Here is a 19,550-nt window from a genome sequence, read left to right as displayed (position 1 = left end):
GCATTTATCGGCCGATACCGATATGGTGGCCGATATATCGTGCATCCCTAGTTGACACAGATCAGGGTATTCACTCTTACATTTCAATGTGGTTGTCATGGAGAAAGTAGTTATGAAATATTAACCCTTTGACATGTAAAATCAAACCGGCGTGATTAGAATATTTAATTACATAATCAAACTGCATCTGCTTTTGTACTATTGTTTCACGTTGTACTGTTGCTGCTGACTCAGAATGAGGGACTGGCTGAGCAGTTATTATTTGTTATTTGAATGTCTGAAAAGGCTTAAATTACATGTTTATTTTGTAACAGACATTTAAAAAAATAATCAAATTAGTTGCATAAATCGCAAGGTGCATTAAAGATTTGACCACACTAAATAAAAAAAAATACACTGATTTTACATGTAGTACAGCAACATCAACTACTATAGATAAAGGAGAGAAACGATATTTAATATACTATTGACTATTGTTTAAAAGTTTGGGGTCGTGTTTTTTTTAATGTTTCTGAAAGTCTCTTATGCTCACCAAGGCTCATACAATTGATCAAAAACGCAGTAAAAAAGAATATTGTGAATTATTATTACAATCTGACAAAAAATTATCTTCTATTTTAATACATTTTAAAATGTGTATTATTTCTGGCAAGACAACACTCGTACACACTGTCCCCCTCTGGTGTACCGGCAGTGACAGCACAATGATTCATGATCCCAACAGAATTATGCACTTTCTGAAAACTCATGGTAAAGAACATGTCTGGGGAAGCAGTCAGGAAATTTAAAACGGACATGCAAAAAGGTTAAATACTAGGGATGGGTAAAAAAAAAATATCGATATCTCGATTATAATCGATTCTCAGTTTCACGGAACAATATCGATTCTTAAACCCCAAGAATCGAATAGTCTAGCCTGTTTTCAGTTAATGGACGGAACATTGAAGGGCACCTCCCATCCAATATATCGCAATAAGCATTGTGCTTTAGTACTTTTAATATGAAACAAAGTCTCAGAATTCAAATTCTGTCCATCGTATTGCAGTATTCAAACAATAAATGCCGTTTTGTGGAGTGATTGCTGTAGCGCGGCGTGCCTCAGTTTAATAAAAGCGGCAGCGCGAGGCGCACATGATCATCTCCTCCACATTAATTCCAGTTTCAGCACAAAATAAGCATGATTAAATATCCAAAGTTAAGTTAAAAGATTACAACTTTACTTTTTTTCAGTAAACATTTATTTTATTTTTAAGTAAAAATATAATAAATACATGCAATTTTTTTTCTAGTTTTAGTTAACTATTATAGGAGCCATTTTTGGAGCAACTATTGTAGGAGCCATTTCTTTCATGTTTTCTTTCAAGCCACTAGAGGCTGCATATTTATGTTGTTGAATCGGCATAGTGGGTGTGCATGAAGGAGGTCAAACAAACTTTTTGACTTTAAGTTGTAAGTGTATGATTGTCCATTTTACGATCTTGGTTCTGACGCGTCGTGATGGACTTGAGTAATTAGACACTTTTACTTCTTTATGGTTTGTTGCTGTTTGAAATTTTGAATCAAGAAGGAGACAATAAATGGATTGGAATATCCAAGCTTATTTTTTAAGTTATGGACATTGTGTATTATTATCAGTCTATTCAAGTACAAACAACGTGACAGGACCAAGATCGTAAAATGGACAAGCATGCACCTACAGCTATAATAATAGTTCTAGTTTTATGGCCAGTTATATATGAATGGCTGTCATTGGAGAAAGGTGCTTTTTGCTTATTTTTGTTTATTTGAACCATTCCTTTTTCATTTTGGATTGTTTTTAATTTAAGCACAAGCTCCTGACATTTAATTTTGGTTAACAGGGTTACGGTTGTCAGCACATTACTCGGCATTAGTGAATGTCACCTTTTTAAATCTCGATATCTTTGAACTTTCTAGTTCATACATGTTCAAATATTTATTTAATGATTCATTTTTGAGTAATTTGGCCATCCATATGTTTCAGGTGCAGTGAATGATGTAATATCATAATTTTGCTAAAATAATATAAAATGGTACATTTGTGGAAAGAACATACTAGTGCATATTTTTAGTTTCCAACATTATGGAAGATAAAATGTAGGTATGCTTTGCCCATAAAGATTTTAGAGTGTAATTTGACTTTCAATCTTTTTTATTTGTTTTTCAGAGGCCGTCTGGATAAGCCCACCGAGTAAGCATGATCTTATTTGTGTTGTTAATGTGATCTTGCTATTATATCTGTACACTTAAATTAAGTGAGTTTTCCCCATTTGTCTCCTCTTTTTTTTCCCTAAAAGACATAATGTCCATAATTGAGTTTGTTTGAAGCCGTCATGTTCATTGTAAATCATTTAAACCACCAGAAACCATCTGGATCATTCTATTTCTTTCTTCTCTCATCTCTAGAGGGCAGTCCTCTTCTGTCAGCTCTGGTCATCATCAGCGTGGTGCTGATACTGGTCGTTTCTGCAGTGGTTTGGTTCTTTCATCAAAGAAACACCCCAGGCTCATCCATCCTGAACCTGATCGAGTACCATCCGCCCTTCAGATCCCCTTCCTCCGATCAGGCCTGCTTGGTAGAAGCTGAAGAAATCGAGGTGATACCTTAGTGTTTTTTATCCGTGCCCGGGAGAGAATAAGCAGCAGGCGTTCATGGGAGATTGTGATCTCTTCCCTTTTCACTGGTTCCTCAGCGACGGTCCTCACAGAAGAAAACGAGGCAGTCGTGACTCAAATGATCTCTTTCTCTGGGGTGGAATGGAGGACTGTGTGGGGAAATATGATTTGTCTGAATGCCGTGTGTGATATAAATTGCTGGGGTTTTATTACGCAGGACCATTAAGCACATTGATTTTTCCTTCTCCTTGAAGACTCGGCTGTTTAGTAACTCTATTTGCTTTACTAATATTTTCTGAGCTGCAATGTGTCGCTTCTGTGAAAAAAGTTTCATTGAGTCTAGGGATGCACCGATATGGAAATTTTGGCCGATACCGATAACCGATTATTCTTTATTTTTGAAAGCCGATAACCGATATGTTGGCCGATAAATCTATATCCAAATTGTTATATACTTTTTGAGAGCCTGATTACAAAAAAGGTCTCATCATTAAAAGCCACATCCCAAACACTTCAACATAAGCAGCCTAGTTTGAACGGTGTATGTTTTAAAAATATTTTTACTCTCCCATTACCAAATTTAGTCATAAAAAAGTCTTACAAATAAATAAAATTATGCATAAATAATGCAAACAAGTCACTGGACATCATTACACGTGTAAAGAATCAAAATGAATGCGCCATAGATCAATAAAACGGAATAGCCTCTGCACGGACAATAATTAAATGATTTTAATTACTAAACCATATTGTTGATGAAAATAATAAGAGAACAATACAAGTGGTTGTTGTTATTAATAATGTATCAATGATTTTGAAAAAGTAACAAATTAATACCACTGTTTTAAATAGCAGCCGTTGAGCTGCGCGTGCTGAAGCTGAAGAGCTGAATGAACATGGTAAACTGAAGCGTTTTGCTGGCAGCTTATTTAACTCAAGGAAATGCATCCTGAGATTAATATTAATACAACATAAACATAATATTACAACTTATATATGTACAAAATGACGCAGTTATTGCATGCTATAGTCAGAATGTGTGATCCTGTTGTGGATGCGCTCTTCCCATAACAACGCGCTGAAACATGGCAACTAAACCCAAAGAATTCACAATGTTTTATTATAATAATGTTCTCATTAGAATTTTATATACACGACATTCCCAATCATAGTTATTAATGTTGTGCACTGCTGTTTGAGCTGCGTGTGCTGAGCTAAAGATGATCACCGGTAAACTGAAGCGCTCTTTTAACTTAACCAAACGCATTCTATATGAGATAAATCAGATATACATCAAATAAACACAATATTACAACGTACAATTGCACAAAAGGCTGCAAACGAACAGCGCGCATCTGAAGTGTCTCTGAAGGAAATAATGCATTATTTATCGGCTTTAAGATATCGGCCAAATTTTCTTATCGGGCCGATACCGATAACAGAAAAAATTAGCATTTATCGGCCGATACCGATATGGTGGCCGATATATCGTGCATCCCTAGTTGACACAGATCAGGGTATTCACTCTTACATTTCAATGTGGTTGTCATGGAGAAAGTAGTTATGAAATATTAACCCTTTGACATGTAAAATCAAACCGGCGTGATTAGAATATTTAATTACATAATCAAACTGCATCTGCTTTTGTACTATTGTTTCACGTTGTACTGTTGCTGCTGACTCAGAATGAGGGACTGGCTGAGCAGTTATTATTTGTTATTTGAATGTCTGAAAAGGCTTAAATTACATGTTTATTTTGTAACAGACATTTAAAAAAATAATCAAATTAGTTGCATAAATCGCAAGGTGCATTAAAGATTTGACCACACTAAATAAAAAAAAATACACTGATTTTACATGTAGTACAGCAACATCAACTACTATAGATAAAGGAGAGAAACGATATTTAATATACTATTGACTATTGTTTAAAAGTTTGGGGTCGTGTTTTTTTTTATGTTTCTGAAAGTCTCTTATGCTCACCAAGGCTCATACAATTGATCAAAAACGCAGTAAAAAAGAATATTGTGAATTATTATTACAATCTGACAAAAAATTATCTTCTATTTTAATACATTTTAAAATGTGTATTATTTCTGGCAAGACAACACTCGTACACACTGTCCCCCTCTGGTGTACCGGCAGTGACAGCACAATGATTCATGATCCCAACAGAATTATGCACTTTCTGAAAACTCATGGTAAAGAACATGTCTGGGGAAGCAGTCAGGAAATTTAAAACGGACACGCAAAAAGGTTAAATACTAGGGATGGGTAAAAAAAAAATATCGATATCTCGATTATAATCGATTCTCAGTTTCACGGAACAATATCGATTCTTAAACCCCAAGAATCGAATAGTCTAGCCTGTTTTCAGTTAATGGACGGAACATTGAAGGGCACCTCCCATCCAATATATCGCAATAAGCATTGTGCTTTAGTACTTTTAATATGAAACAAAGTCTCAGAATTCAAATTCTGTCCATCGTATTGCAGTATTCAAACAATAAATGCCGTTTTGTGGAGTGATTGCTGTAGCGCGGCGTGCCTCAGTTTAATAAAAGCGGCAGCGCGAGGCGCACATGATCATCTCCTCCACATTAATTCCAGTTTCAGCACAAAATAAGCATGATTAAATATCCAAAGTTAAGTTAAAAGATTACAACTTTACAATCAGTATCCTCTCTCATGTAATCGCTCAATCAGTATTTCAGTCGCGCAAAAACGTCAATATAACGGTTTGTATCGTACACACTGTCCCCCTCTGGTGTACCGGCAGTGACAGCACAATGATTCATGATCCCAACAGAATTATGCACTTTCTGAAAACTCATGGTAAAGAACATGTCTGGGGAAGCAGTCAGGAAATTTAAAACGGACACGCAAAAAGGTTAAATACTAGGGATGGGTAAAAAAAAAATATCGATATCTCGATTATAATCGATTCTCAGTTTCACGGAACAATATCGATTCTTAAACCCCAAGAATCGAATAGTCTAGCCTGTTTTCAGTTAATGGACGGAACATTGAAGGGCACCTCCCATCCAATATATCGCAATAAGCATTGTGCTTTAGTACTTTTAATATGAAACAAAGTCTCAGAATTCAAATTCTGTCCATCGTATTGCAGTATTCAAACAATAAATGCCGTTTTGTGGAGTGATTGCTGTAGCGCGGCGTGCCTCAGTTTAATAAAAGCGGCAGCGCGAGGCGCACATGATCATCTCCTCCACATTAATTCCAGTTTCAGCACAAAATAAGCATGATTAAATATCCAAAGTTAAGTTAAAAGATTACAACTTTACAATCAGTATCCTCTCTCATGTAATCGCTCAATCAGTATTTCAGTCACGCAAAAACGTCAATATAACGGTTTGTAAACAATGTCACGTAACTTCACATTTACCTCAGAAAAAAACATTGTGACCATAAACTCATTAGTCAGATAGAAAAATAAACTGTAGAAAAGGACATTTTGCTAAATATATGAACCATATAATATATTCATTATAACTTTCTGTTCTTCAAAGTTTAATTTATATTTGTTTTATGATAGCTACCATTTAAATATTTATATTAAAAAAAAAAACGAATTGAAGTAGAAATATTATTTTATGTAACTTTTATTATAAAAACTTCATTAAGCGTAATTAAGCAGTTGTATAGCCTAAAAAAATCTGTCAGTTTTAACCTTTAATATTATAGTAATGTAGTACCAACTGACTCTCATGTATATTTTACAGCATTAGTTGAGATTTTTTTTCCTTGAGAAAATTTTGCATGTGTACCAGATATATATCCAAAATAATCGATATTGAATCAAATCGAATTGGGAAATTTGTGTCAAAACCCAGCCCTATTAAATACTCCTAAAAATCAATCCACCTTCACACATTGAGCTTGAAACGTGAACTCAAACCTAAAAAACAAAGAGCTGAATATCAGATCATCACTCTTTATCTGAGCAGATGAGGTGGCACAGGGGAAAGGTGCATATAGATCTTTATTGAAGCATTGAACATGACTCAACTTAAACAACTTAAGCTCAAGAAATGTATTATTCCAGAAGTCTGGAAGGAGAAAAAGAGAGACGGGGGAGGAGGACAGACACATGAAGAAATATAGTTGCAGGCAGTGCCTGGACAAGGTCCAATAAAACCTTACAGGAGCCGTTAAAATTTTGATTACAGGGCCAAATCTGATCTAAAGTCTGTTTCAGCTCTCTTTGTTCTGGCCTTCTGTTTGCTTAAGATTCATCAGTCTCCTCCGCAGCCCACACGGTTACATGCCCAGTGGAACTGCAGAATCTGTCAAGTCTTGACAAGGCGTTTTGAGTGCAAACACTGCCTCCCTGCCGCAGACCACGCTTACAGAATATAAGAGAGCCTTTTAAACTTAACACAGACAGAACGCCAGAATGCAACCAAATGGGAAAAAACATCCAAGCGAGAGAGTGTTAAAGGTTTAGAATCATAAACAATGTGAATGCAATATACAAGATAAACCTGAACAAAGTGGAGTAATAACAATTAAAAGACAACGGTTCATCTGAAAATGAAGATTCTTCAATTAGTTCATGTTGTTCCAAACCCACATAATGTTCTTTCTTCGGTTGAACAAAAAAGCAGACGTTAGGCACGATGTTCAATCTGCTCTTTTCCATACAATGAATCTGAATGGTTATCAGGGGCTGTCAAACTCCAAAGAAGTCTGAAAACATCTAAATAATCACAATCGCTTTGTGCGAGGAACAGGCCTAGATGTGTCATTGTTTACTTTCAAATATTATGGTTTGAATATGAACTACCATTCAAAAGTTTGGGGTTTCTATTCATAAGCTTTCTATTCATAAAAGAACCTTGAAATAACACGTACCGTTTCTACAAAAAAATATTAGGCAGCAAAAATATTAAGCAGCACAACTGTTTTCAATAACTTGAATTTGAATATTTCTTGAGCACCAAATCAGCATATTAGATTGATTTCTAAAGGATCAAGTGGCACTGACGAATACAGTATTGACTGCTGAAAATTTTATTATATTTTAAAATTATATTTAGAAAATAGTTGTTTTAAAATATGAGTGTTTTTACTGTATTTTTTATCAAATAATCTAACTTTTAGTTTAATCGATCTTTTTATCAAACAGAGGGTTAAAGGTGCCATAGAATGCATTGATACAATATTTTAAATTGTTCTCTGATATCTACACACAGGTGCATCTCAATAAATTAGAATATCATGGAAAAGTTCATTTCAGTAATTCAACTCAAATTGTGAAAGTCGTGTATTAAATAAATTCAATGCACACAGACTGAAGTAGTTGAAGTCTTTGGTTCTTTTAATTGTGATGATTTTGGCTCACATTTAACAAAAACCCACCAATTCACTATCTCAACCAATTAGAATACTTCATAAGTATACCAAATAATACTTAACTAAACCCCAAAATCATCACAATTAAAAGAACCAAAGACTTAAACTACTTCAGTCTGTGTGCATTGAATTTATTTAATACACGAGTTTCACAATTTGAGTTGAATTACTGAAATAAATGAACTTTTCCACGACATTCTAATTTATTGAGATGCACCTATAGAAGGTATGTGGCTTAGGTAAGGGTAAAAAATCTCCAGAAACGGTTTTACATGTCCATTTACAACCCTAGGATTTGTCACTAGAATGAAATGGTCTGTTTTTACCTTATTTGGAAGGGTCATGAATAATAATTTTGAGCTCAGCTCTGATTGGCTGTTTCACAGTGCGGCTCATTTCAGTAGTTGACAGCAGGAGTGAAACACAGGGAAATATATATATTTCAATACTGTCACTCGCAGTTATATCGTTAGGTAATTACACTGTATATAAAATGCGGGCATCAGGGAGCTACATATTAATATGTGGGGCATTGAAACTGCTTTCGAATGCACGATAGCTTTTTACTTTCACTTTCAAGATTTGCGATCGCACGTGCTCTGTGTAAACTACAGCGGCAGTACTTACCACACATTTTACAAGATCAGATGCTTGTCAGTGTTGCTCAGGATCTGTGAATCATTCGCCATCATCCTCAGTCATCTCTCCTTACTCTGTTTATGTGGTAAGTGAAATCTTATGCCCTGTAATGTAACAGGCTACCGCTAGCAAGCAGCTAACCATGTCCCTTTAGTGGCTCGCGCTATTTTATTAGAATGCGCGTTGTTTTCTGTGTCTTTCTGAATACAGACACCAACCCATCCCTGCACAGCCTGGAACATAACATTTATTTCCATGATCTGCCATTTTCGCTATTATCCTCGCTTGTTTCTTCACAATACCTGCAGAACTTCTGATGATTCGGCTGTGCAGGTTCGGCTGGCATAGAAAATGGGCGGGTATATGCAAATGTTTGGGGCGTAACTATTAGTGATTACAGTCGGTGTTATGTTCTGATTCGCCTATTTTTCAGTGGTCTTTTGCATGCACAAGATTTACATGAGGAGGAAACAACTGTGTTTGAGGCTCACGGTATGTCATTTCCATGTACAGAACGGTTATTATTCAATTATGCCAAGGTAAATAAAGTTTTCCATTCTATGGCACCTTTAAATATAATATTAAATACATAAATTTATTAAAATTATGAAAAATCGGTTTGAATGAATGATTCAAATACTACACTTGCTTCATAACTGGATGATTCAGCGTTTTTGAATGAATCTCTTGAATGAGTAATTCAATAACAAATAAATGTTTTATTAACAGTCACTTGGCGCCACCTACTGGCGAAACAATGTAATCACCACAACTGTTATTTAAAGTGCCAGTTCCTTTCAAAAGATGATTTGTTCCATGAAATAAAGAAAGTCAAACCGGTTTGGAACGACATGAGGTAAACTATGACAGAAGTTAAATTTTCAGGTGAACTATCCCTTTAAGAAAGTTTGTACATCTGCAACTTGTCATTCGCTAATCAGATATTGGTGTGCACGCTGAAAAAAAAACGTTAAAGAGTCTCTAGTACGTCACACGCGCATTCGAGCTGAAGTGTCTTCGCTGCCTCCACGGCTTTCAGTCTCTATAGGATGAGTGAAAGGCCCCGGTGAGGGGAAGTGTATGTTTGCTCTGTTAAATTGGGCTCTATCTCAGAGGCTCCAATTATGCTGGATCCGGTGCAGTGGGAAAGCCGAGCCATCAGAGGGGGAGGCTTCACATCTGCTGGGGCAGAGCAGGCAGAGCTGACGAGAGCATCAGGAACGCTTTAGACAGCACACTCGCGCTCTCTCACTCTCCATCAGCTATTCGCCGGCACATGATCAAAGCTCCCCAGCCACCGCTGTGCATCTTAAGAATGCACATTCATTTTAGGGGCGATGGGAGAGACAAGGCAGGGGGAAGAAAAGAGAGAGTAAGAATGACAGGGAAAGACCAGAAGATGATGGACGGAGACAAGGCAGAGAATAAAATAAAAAAAGGAGTGGGGGAAGAGAAAGAGAGGAATGAAGGAAAGAAAGGTAGAGACACACACACACATAAAAAAAGTGTTGTAAAGTCAACAAGGTGTTCTAGAAATCCAAAGCATACTTACAGGAATATGAGGTAGTGGCACTCGCCCATTAACTTTGGCACTTTCGTGTATCTCATGTCGATGCGGCTTGCGATATCTATAAGGTGGGACTCCATCTCTGTAGGGAGAAGCATAAGATTTTAGTTCTCAATCTTTAGCAATATACGAATATACAATATATGAAGTATGAAATTTTCATGTTGCGATTAATTGCTAATGCTTTTATCACGGTATACATTATTATTACGGTATTGAAATTCAGTTGCAACGCAGCATACAGCAGCGTTGTAAATTGTGACCAGTTGATGGGGAAAATATTCTATCGTGCCCACGATAACAATACCGTGCATATTCATTACCTTGATGTATCGCATTACCGAATACCGGCATTATGTCTAATATGAAGTCATTATCTTCTACACAAAACACATTTAAAAAAAAAAAAAAAAAGTAACCAAAAAACTAATTTGGTCATCATTTACTCACCTGTATGACTTACTTTCACCCATGGAACACAAAAGTATTAAGTTAGTAGTAATGTTCAGCAGAATGTCTAAGCCAGTTTTGTTATAGTAAACTATTAAGAATAATATTGATATGAATAAATAATAAAACCGTAACACCATTCATTAATTTTTGTTAATGCATGAGCAATATAATTAATACCGTATTTATTAATCACTACTAACATTAGTTAAAAATTAAAAAAATAAAATAAAAAAAGGAGTGGGGGAAGAGAAAGAGAGGAATGAAGGAAAGAAAGGTAGAGACACACACACACATAAAAAAAGTGTTGTAAAGTCAACAAGGTGTTCTAGAAATCCAAAGCATACTTACAGGAATATGAGGTAGTGGCACTCGCCCATTAACTTTGGCACTTTCGTGTATCTCATGTCGATGCGGCTTGCGATATCTATAAGGTGGGACTCCATCTCTGTAGGGAGAAGCATAAGATTTTAGTTCTCAATCTTTAGCAATATACGAATATACAATATATGAAGTATGAAATTTTCATGTTGCGATTAATTGCTAATGCTTTTATCACGGTATACATTATTATTACGGTATTGAAATTCAGTTGCAACGCAGCATACAGCAGCGTTGTAAATTGTGACCAGTTGATGGGGAAAATATTCTATCGTGCCCACGATAACAATACCGTGCATATTCATTACCTTGATGTATCGCATTACCGAATACCGGCATTATGTCTAATATGAAGTCATTATCTTCTACACAAAACACATTTAAAAAAAAAAAAAAAAAAGTAACCAAAAAACTAATTTGGTCATCATTTACTCACCTGTATGACTTACTTTCACCCATGGAACACAAAAGCATTAAGTTAGTAGTAATGTTCAGCAAAATGTCTAAGCCAGTTTTGTTATAGTAAACTATTAAGAATAATATTGATATGAATAAATAATAAAACCGTAACACCATTCATTAATTTTTGTTAATGCATGAGCAAAATAATTAATACCGTATTTATTAATCACTACTAACATTAGTTAAAAATTAAAAACTGGTGTGAGCTGTGCTTCATTCACCAATACACTATTGACAATGGACCTTTTTTGCCCATGACATTTCACTAATGTGACCGCACCTTGACTGAGTGTTGGCTGCATTAGCAGTTTTAAAAATATGCATTTTTAAAAGCTTTAAATATATAACCACTTCCATATAAATAGACGGAAAATCATTTTAATATCACAAAGCATTATCCAGCTGACCACGTCCTCGTGTCAACCATTTAAAATAATTGAATGAGGCCGAAATATTTTGGAAGCCATGAAATGAGTGGACAAACTTGATTACACTTGATTATTTATTTCTGTTTGTTTTCTATATTCCATTTCCTGTTTTCTGTAACCTGCTTGTGTACAGTACCAACGTGAAGGCTATTTCCTTTGTTTTCAGGGAAAGTTAATTTGAAGGGAAACAAGTCAATGCCTTCAAATTACAGCCTGCAGCGCCTCATACCTCCCAATTTGAAGCTCTATAATTAGCATAAGTAATGACATTTAGAAGCTTTCATTGGTGTGGATAATGAGCAGATGGTCCTCCTCAGAGGAGAGCAGATTTGTTTCTGTTCCCAGAGCAGAACTGGGGGAAAATCGCACTAATTCTGCGTGCACGAGACACTGCTCTGAGACCAGCCTCCGCTAACGGCTGCAAGCCTTGGCTTAAGACATGCCAATGACAAGTAATATCGAGCATTGTCTGCGCATCTTCCACTCGATTCCTGAAATATCTGGGCTTCAGCAGAACTGGCTGCGAGTTTCTTGGAGGAAAATCCTGCCAAATTGACTCAGGACGCCGTGGTGAAATTGAATCGCTCTAAGCTCTTGGATGGAATGTTCCGCCAGCTTGCGGCGGCGAGGATGGATGCATCCGTGTGTGTTTGTATGTCTGTCGATGTGTACGTACACACTGCTGTCGGTCAGGGAGAGAGTGTCTGCATCGCTGGACATGCTCTGCTGCTCGCTGTCGTTGGCACTGGTGGCGGGAGCCAGCGCGTAGCCAGTGTTCACGTAGTACGGGTTGATGGGCTCCCTCCATGACGCGTGTCTGTTGATGAGAAATGGGACAGAGGAGATTCCTGTTAGACACGTGATTAGGAAGACAATACAGGTCATCTCAGTGAAACGATGCATTATATTCAAGTAATCTAAGTAATAATGACAAATGAGGGATGCTCAGCTGATTGCAATCAGTGAATAATCACTTTCTATGAGTCGACTGTCTGTCAGCTTCACCAGATCACACGTGTGACCCTGGAGCACAAAAGCAAGTCTTAAGTAGCACGGGTATATTTGTAGCAATAGCCAACAATACACTGCATGGGTCAAAACAGGGCTCTACAGTGCGACCATTTCAGTCGCATTTGCAACTAAAAAACTACTGCGTGCGACTATGAAAAAATATTTAGGAGCACCAGTGCGACTGACCAGATCTTCATCATATTTGTGATTGTGATCGCTGAGTGTAGCTTCAAAGGTTTCTACGTGTTTTTGCAGCACTGAGTAACGTATCACAGACATATCTCATGAATCCTTTCATAAGCAAAGTGTAGACGGTGTAAATAAAAGATTCATTGTGCAGTGTAGAGAGCTTCGTTGATTATAAATGTGAGATCGCGATGAGTTAAGATGAGTGACAGCTTTTAATGATTTTTAAGGGAGTTTGTAAATGTGATACTGATTTAATACAACAGTTCAATAGACAAGAAGTTAATATTAAGTGACTTACATTGTCTGACTATAACACTATTGTCTGATTTTGCTCTATTTCGTCAACGAAAATAGTTTGAAAAAGTCACAGCTCAGCCACTGCACATCTCTATTCAAACACAGCGGTGTCTCGTTTATGAATGCACTGCGTTTTTAAACGAATCTTGTGAGTCAGTGATTCATAATTATCCATTCATAAAGACAGTCACTTGCTTCATTCCTGAATGAATCAGCCGTTCGAATTAATCAATTGAATGAATGATTTCACCGATAAAATCAGTGACTTGTCGCCACCTGCTGGCAGTTTGTTTCATTTTTAAAGTATCTTTTCTGTTCTTTAATATATTCAACATTTTTTAAAAGATTAATCACCTCTGTACAAATTAATTTTAATACTGATTTCATTTGATTAGCAACTTATTCTTCTTATTCTACTTATTCTTATTCTGTGGTTTTAATAAGAATTTTTAAAAAGCTTATAAAATAGAATTTTTTAAACATTTGACAGATTACATACTTTTAATAAAGTTAGAAAAATGCCATTACAAAGGTAAAAACAAAATTCCACTGTAAATCAGTTTAAGGACTCAAATATCACCTCGTAATGGGAAGGCTAATTTTTGATAAACTTTTGGATTATTGATTAGAAGGTGCTCCTAAATTTTTGACTGTGCTCCTTAATTTTTTAAAGTAAAAAAAAAAAGAAAAAGAAGCGTGGAGCCCTGCAAAATTATTGATTTTTCTTTTATGCCAAAAATCATTAGGATATTAAGTAAAGATCATGTTCCATGAAGATATTTTGTAGATTTTCTACTGGAAATAAATCAAAACTTTATTTTTGATTAGTAATATGCATTGCTAAGAGCTTCATTTGGACAATTTGAAAGATGATTTTCTCAGTAATTTGATTTTTTTGCAACCTCAGATTTCAGATTTCCAAATAGTTGCATATCGGCCAAATACTGTCCTATCCTAACAAACCATACATCAATGGAAAGCTTATTTATTCATCTTTTAGATTATGTATAAATCTCAATAAAACAAAATAAGGATTAATCTATATTTAATCTATACAGTGAAGTCTATGCAGTGTTATTTTACATTTGATTATTACATTTCTGTACCTGAAAATTTCTTTTAGATCTACTTGAAAAACCTGAAAAGCACTGTTTATTTAATTTGTGTCTTTGTTATATTGTATTTATTTTCTGCTATTGCTTGTAATTTGGTTATCTGTAGAAAAGGTTTTTAGCACTGAGCCCATTGTAGCAGCCATAAAAAGAAGTCACAAATCCAGTGGATTGTGATTGGCCAAATACCTCAAGCGTGTGACGGAACACGGCGGGCTAGAGTGAGCAGAGGCTGGCTTGAGTGAGCGGAGGCGGGTGGGCTTGAGAATGGCACGGCCGGTGGATTCGACGAAGGAGTGTCCGGTGGGCTTGCGGCAACCACATGTGACGACCCCGGGCTGGACTCCACTTTGTTCACAGTGAAAGCCGATCCGGCGATTACGGCAGCAACAATACTACAGCGAGAATAAAAGTTACGCCTTCTTTCTTTGCGTGAACATTTGGGCGGCGTTATGCAAATCTTCCCACATAGTGACGTAGACATGAGGGGGCGTGTTAGAACGAGGCGTGGTTGAGGATATTTGTCCCGGGGGGGACATTTGAAAGGATACTATGGCAAATTTATTGCTTTCTTTATTCAAACTGATTTTGTTTCATGAATATATGGTTGACCTGAAGAATGAAAGCTATATCATACACTTGGAAAATTATGAGCTATATCACCGCTTATCAACACTAGGGGTGTGACAATACAGAGAGATGAGACAAAATACAGATATACTTGGTTCACTAGAACAAGACAATATTTTAATACTATTTTAAGAAATTTTAAATGACAAAATATTTGTCTTTTAATTACAAACAATATAACAATGCAGTTGTATTTTGAAATATTTTAACTAATCTAGGGCTGTAACTAATGATTATTTTGGTAATCAACTGATTATTTTGACAATTGAGTAATCTGGTATTTTTTAGTAACACAAATAGACCTAAGTGAAAACCAGGCTTTATTATGACTATTTATATATAAACTAAATATGAGGCAATAATAATTGGCTCAAATAAAATATCAAAACCAAGTAATTACATGGTTTTATTGAACAACCCTGTTAAAATACATAATGTAATATTCCTATACACATAATATAAACATAACCAATATAAGTACATTATGTAGCCTATTATAACAAATACCTGCAGAGGGTGCCCACGGCCTGGTGACGTTTCACTTTACAGCGTGATTAAACTATGTTTAAATCCATTAAATTTTAATATTTGGCCACATGCAAACTCAGAAACTTTTATTTTGAAATGTACAATAAATGGCATTTTTAGAAATAGGTTGATGTATTCTCCTGTGTTGGCAAAGGTTTATAAATGATTTGCGTTACAAATACGCATCTCGTATTTATAAGGGGGAAAAATTCTGATTGGCTAGTAATGTTAGTTTGGTTAGGAGTGAAAGCTGTGCTCCTCTCATACCACTGGTAGGCGAACTCATGGACTCGCAAGTGATATCAAGTTTTTTTTAAATGTAGGATTAGGCTTGTTTGAAATGAGCAAAATCTGTGCAGAACCGATCACCGGTGATCACCGCAAGATGCATGCCGGTTAGAAAAGTGTCCGAGTTACGACCGACTTGCTCTGATGTTATGCTGACATGTCAAAAAACTCTTGCGACAGCGAGGCGGCTGTGTCGGATTGTGCAGTCGGGCACAGTTGCTCTCCATCGACTGCGCTGATCAAAAGCATGATGGGAAACGACTGGACGACACAGCTTAATGCTCATTGGTTCAGACAACCGTGATGCTGCGTTCTCTTCTAAAATATTTAATTTTTTTTGTCTGATTTCATGTGATTATGTATTTAAATTATGCATGAATGTTCCCTAATTTTCTGCCAGCAGGAGGCGCTGTTGGAGCGGGAGCGATAAAGGCTTCCCCAGTAACGCTATAATCAAATAAGCGCTGCGCTCACAAACGCTGCTCACTGTGCTCAGGCATTACATGCAACATGAAATGAGAAAGACATCCATAATTTTTTGAAGACAGTTGGTTTCCTTCAGAAATACCGTGATATAAAAACACCCGCACCAGGTTTCGACTTTGACACGTGCAGTGCTCACATTTATTCAACGAAGTCAAAGCCTTTTGGAAAATCTATTAATAGCCACAAATAAATCAATGTATGGGATGAAATGAAACTTACCTGCTTGAACTCTTTCATTTGATCTGGGTGTCTATCTTTAAAGTGTTTTGTTAGTTTGAGGTGTCTCCTCATTTTGAGGTTGCCACGTCTCAGTGCTTTTATGAAGAGAGCGCATCTGCGCACCTTTCGAATATCGCATCAAGAACCGGGTTGACCGGGTACTCGGTACCAATGTTCCCTCTAATATTTTTTCGTGCCAAGCAAAACTTCTCTATTGGGCGGACATTTCGGCCACCTGAGCAAAAACATTCTTTATAACAGACTTGAACAGCACGCGCACAAAAAAAAGTGTGTAACTTTTAACTTTAAAGTCCACATGAAATCAAAATTGACTATTTACTTTACTAGCACACATTACTAGTCTTGATGTGAACAATTAATCCATGCAAGTTAATCCACTGAAAAAAAAATTTGTCTTCGTAATCTTTAATCAAAATCTGAACATTTACTTCCGCTCTGGAATGGCATTCCTTCTCTGATGACGTCAGTTTGACGGCTTGGGCAAAATATCCTTAAACACACCCCTCCAACCGTTAGTTTGCCATGAGTAAGAGATGAGAGGAAGAGCGCAAAAATAAATGGAAATACATCACTTCACTGAAATAAAGTCGGCAGCAACTTCCGGTTCACGCAGACTTTAATGTGCTATTTGTATTTAATTTGACCCGTGACTAAATGATGTACATTTTAGGTTACCTAAGAAAACTTTCTTTTTTTACAGTATAATACACTGCCATTCAAAAGTTTGGGATCAAATAATGTTTATTAAAGAAGTTTCTTATGCTCATCAAGGCTGTATCTATTAGATAAAAATACTGAATATAATTTCACAAAATAATAATGTGAAATATTGCAATTTAAAATAAAAGTTTTCCATTTTAATATACATTCAAATATAATTTATTCCAATGAAGCAAAGCTATATTTTCAGCATCATTACTCCAGTCTTCAGTGTCACATGATCTTTCAGAAATCATTCTAATATGCTGATTTATAATAAATGTTGGAAACATTCTCTAACACTGATATTTTAGATTCACAATTCATTTGAAAGCCTCTGGTGCGCAAAAATAGTAAATATCAAAATATCATGTCCTCCTGTTTTTTTTTTTTTACCATAATAAAAGTTATAGGAGCATTAAATAGTTAATAAAGAACTTCATTCTAATGCTCATTATATTAGCGTTAGCCGCGCTTATGCTAACGATTAACTACTCTAATAACACCGATGTTCATTTCAAGCCGACATTCAAATTAAAATATTGAATAATATTCATAACAGAAGCGGTGTTTCCCACCGACTTGCACTATTTGTGGCGGCATATATATGCAAAATAATTTTCTGCCAGCAGGAGGCGCTGTTGGAGCGGGAGCGATAAAGGCTTCCCCAGTAACGCTATAATCAAATAAGCGCTGCGCTCACAAACGCTGCTCACTGTGCTCAGGCATTACATGCAACATGAAATGAGAAAGACATCCATAATTTTTTGAAGACAGTTGGTTTCCTTCAGAAATACCGTGATATAAAAACACCCGCACCAGGTTTCGACTTTGACACGTGCAGTGCTCACATTTATTCAACGAAGTCAAAGCCTATCTATTTTTCTATTTTTAGCCACAAATAAATCAATGTATGGGATGAAATGAAACTTACCTGCTTGAACTCTTTCATTTTGTCTATCTTTCTATCTTTAAAGTGTTTTGTTAGTTTGAGGTGTCTCCTCATTTTGAGGTTGCCACGTCTCAGTGCTTTTATGAAGAGAGCGCATCTGCGCACCTTTCGAATATCGCATCAAGAACCGGGTTGACCGGGTACTCGGTACCAATGTTCCCTCTAATATTTTTTCGTGCCAAGCAAAACTTCTCTATTGGGCGGACATTTCGGCCACCTGAGCAAAAACATTCTTTATAACAGACTTGAACAGCACGCGCACAAAAAAAAGTGTGTAACTTTTAACTTTAAAGTCCACATGAAATCAAAATTGACTATTTACTTTACTAGCACACATTACTAGGCTTGATGTGAACAATTAATCCATGCAAGTTAATCCACTGAAAAAAAAATTTGTCTTCGTAATCTTTAATCAAAATCTGAACATTTACTTCCGCTCTGGAATGGCATTCCTTCTCTGATGACGTCAGTTTGACGGCTTGGGCAAAATATCCTTAAACACACCCCTCCAACCGTTAGTTTGCCATGAGTAAGAGATGAGAGGAAGAGCGCAAAAATAAATGGAAATACATCACTTCACTGAAATAAAGTCGGCAGCAACTTCCGGTTCACGCAGACTTTAATGTGCTATTTGTATTTAATTTGACCCGTGACTAAATGATGTACATTTTAGGTTACCTAAGAAAACTTTCTTTTTTTACAGTATAATACACTGCCATTCAAATGTTTGGGATCAATAATGTTTATTAAATAAGATTATTATGCTCATCAGGGCTGTATCTATTAGATAAAAATACTGAATATAATTTCACAAAATAATAATGTGAAATATTATTGCAATTTAAAATAAAAGTTTTCCATTTTAATATACATTCAAATATAATTTATTCCAATGAAGCAAAGCTATATTTTCAGCATCATTACTCCAGTCTTCAGTGTCACATGATCTTTCAGAAATCATTCTAATATGCTGATTTATAATAAATGTTGGAAACGGTTGTGCTGCTTACTATTTTTTTGAGACCGGTGATATTTTTTCAGGATTCTTTGATAAATAAAATGTTAAACAGTGTTTATTCAAAATAGAAATGTTGTGTTACAATATACACCACTATTCAAAAGTTTTTTTTTTTTTTAAAGAAATTAATACTTTTATTCAGCAAGAATGTGTTAAATGGATA

At 35.9% G+C, this 19,550-nt stretch overlaps 1 protein-coding gene across 1 annotated transcript in view; it reads right to left on the bottom strand.

Moving 5' to 3' along the window:
• LOC107564695 (axin-1-like) overlaps nt 1-19,550 on the bottom strand; it is a gene marked incomplete at its 5' end in the record, with an annotated part of 48,217 nt that overhangs the window by 11,293 nt on the left and 17,374 nt on the right. Inside the window, 2 exons of the mRNA XM_016249829.1 lie at nt 11,018-11,114; nt 12,614-12,754. Coding sequence (XP_016105315.1) covers nt 11,018-11,114; nt 12,614-12,754 — 238 coding nt within the window. The remainder of the gene's footprint in view (nt 1-11,017; nt 11,115-12,613; nt 12,755-19,550) is intronic.

The sequence above is a fragment of the Sinocyclocheilus grahami genome, unplaced genomic scaffold (assembly GCF_001515645.1).
Source record: "Sinocyclocheilus grahami isolate Dianchi unplaced genomic scaffold, SAMN03320097.WGS_v1.1 scaffold956.1, whole genome shotgun sequence".
NCBI lineage: Eukaryota > Metazoa > Chordata > Actinopteri > Cypriniformes > Cyprinidae > Sinocyclocheilus > Sinocyclocheilus grahami.
This window is presented reverse-complemented; position numbering and strand designations above follow the sequence as displayed.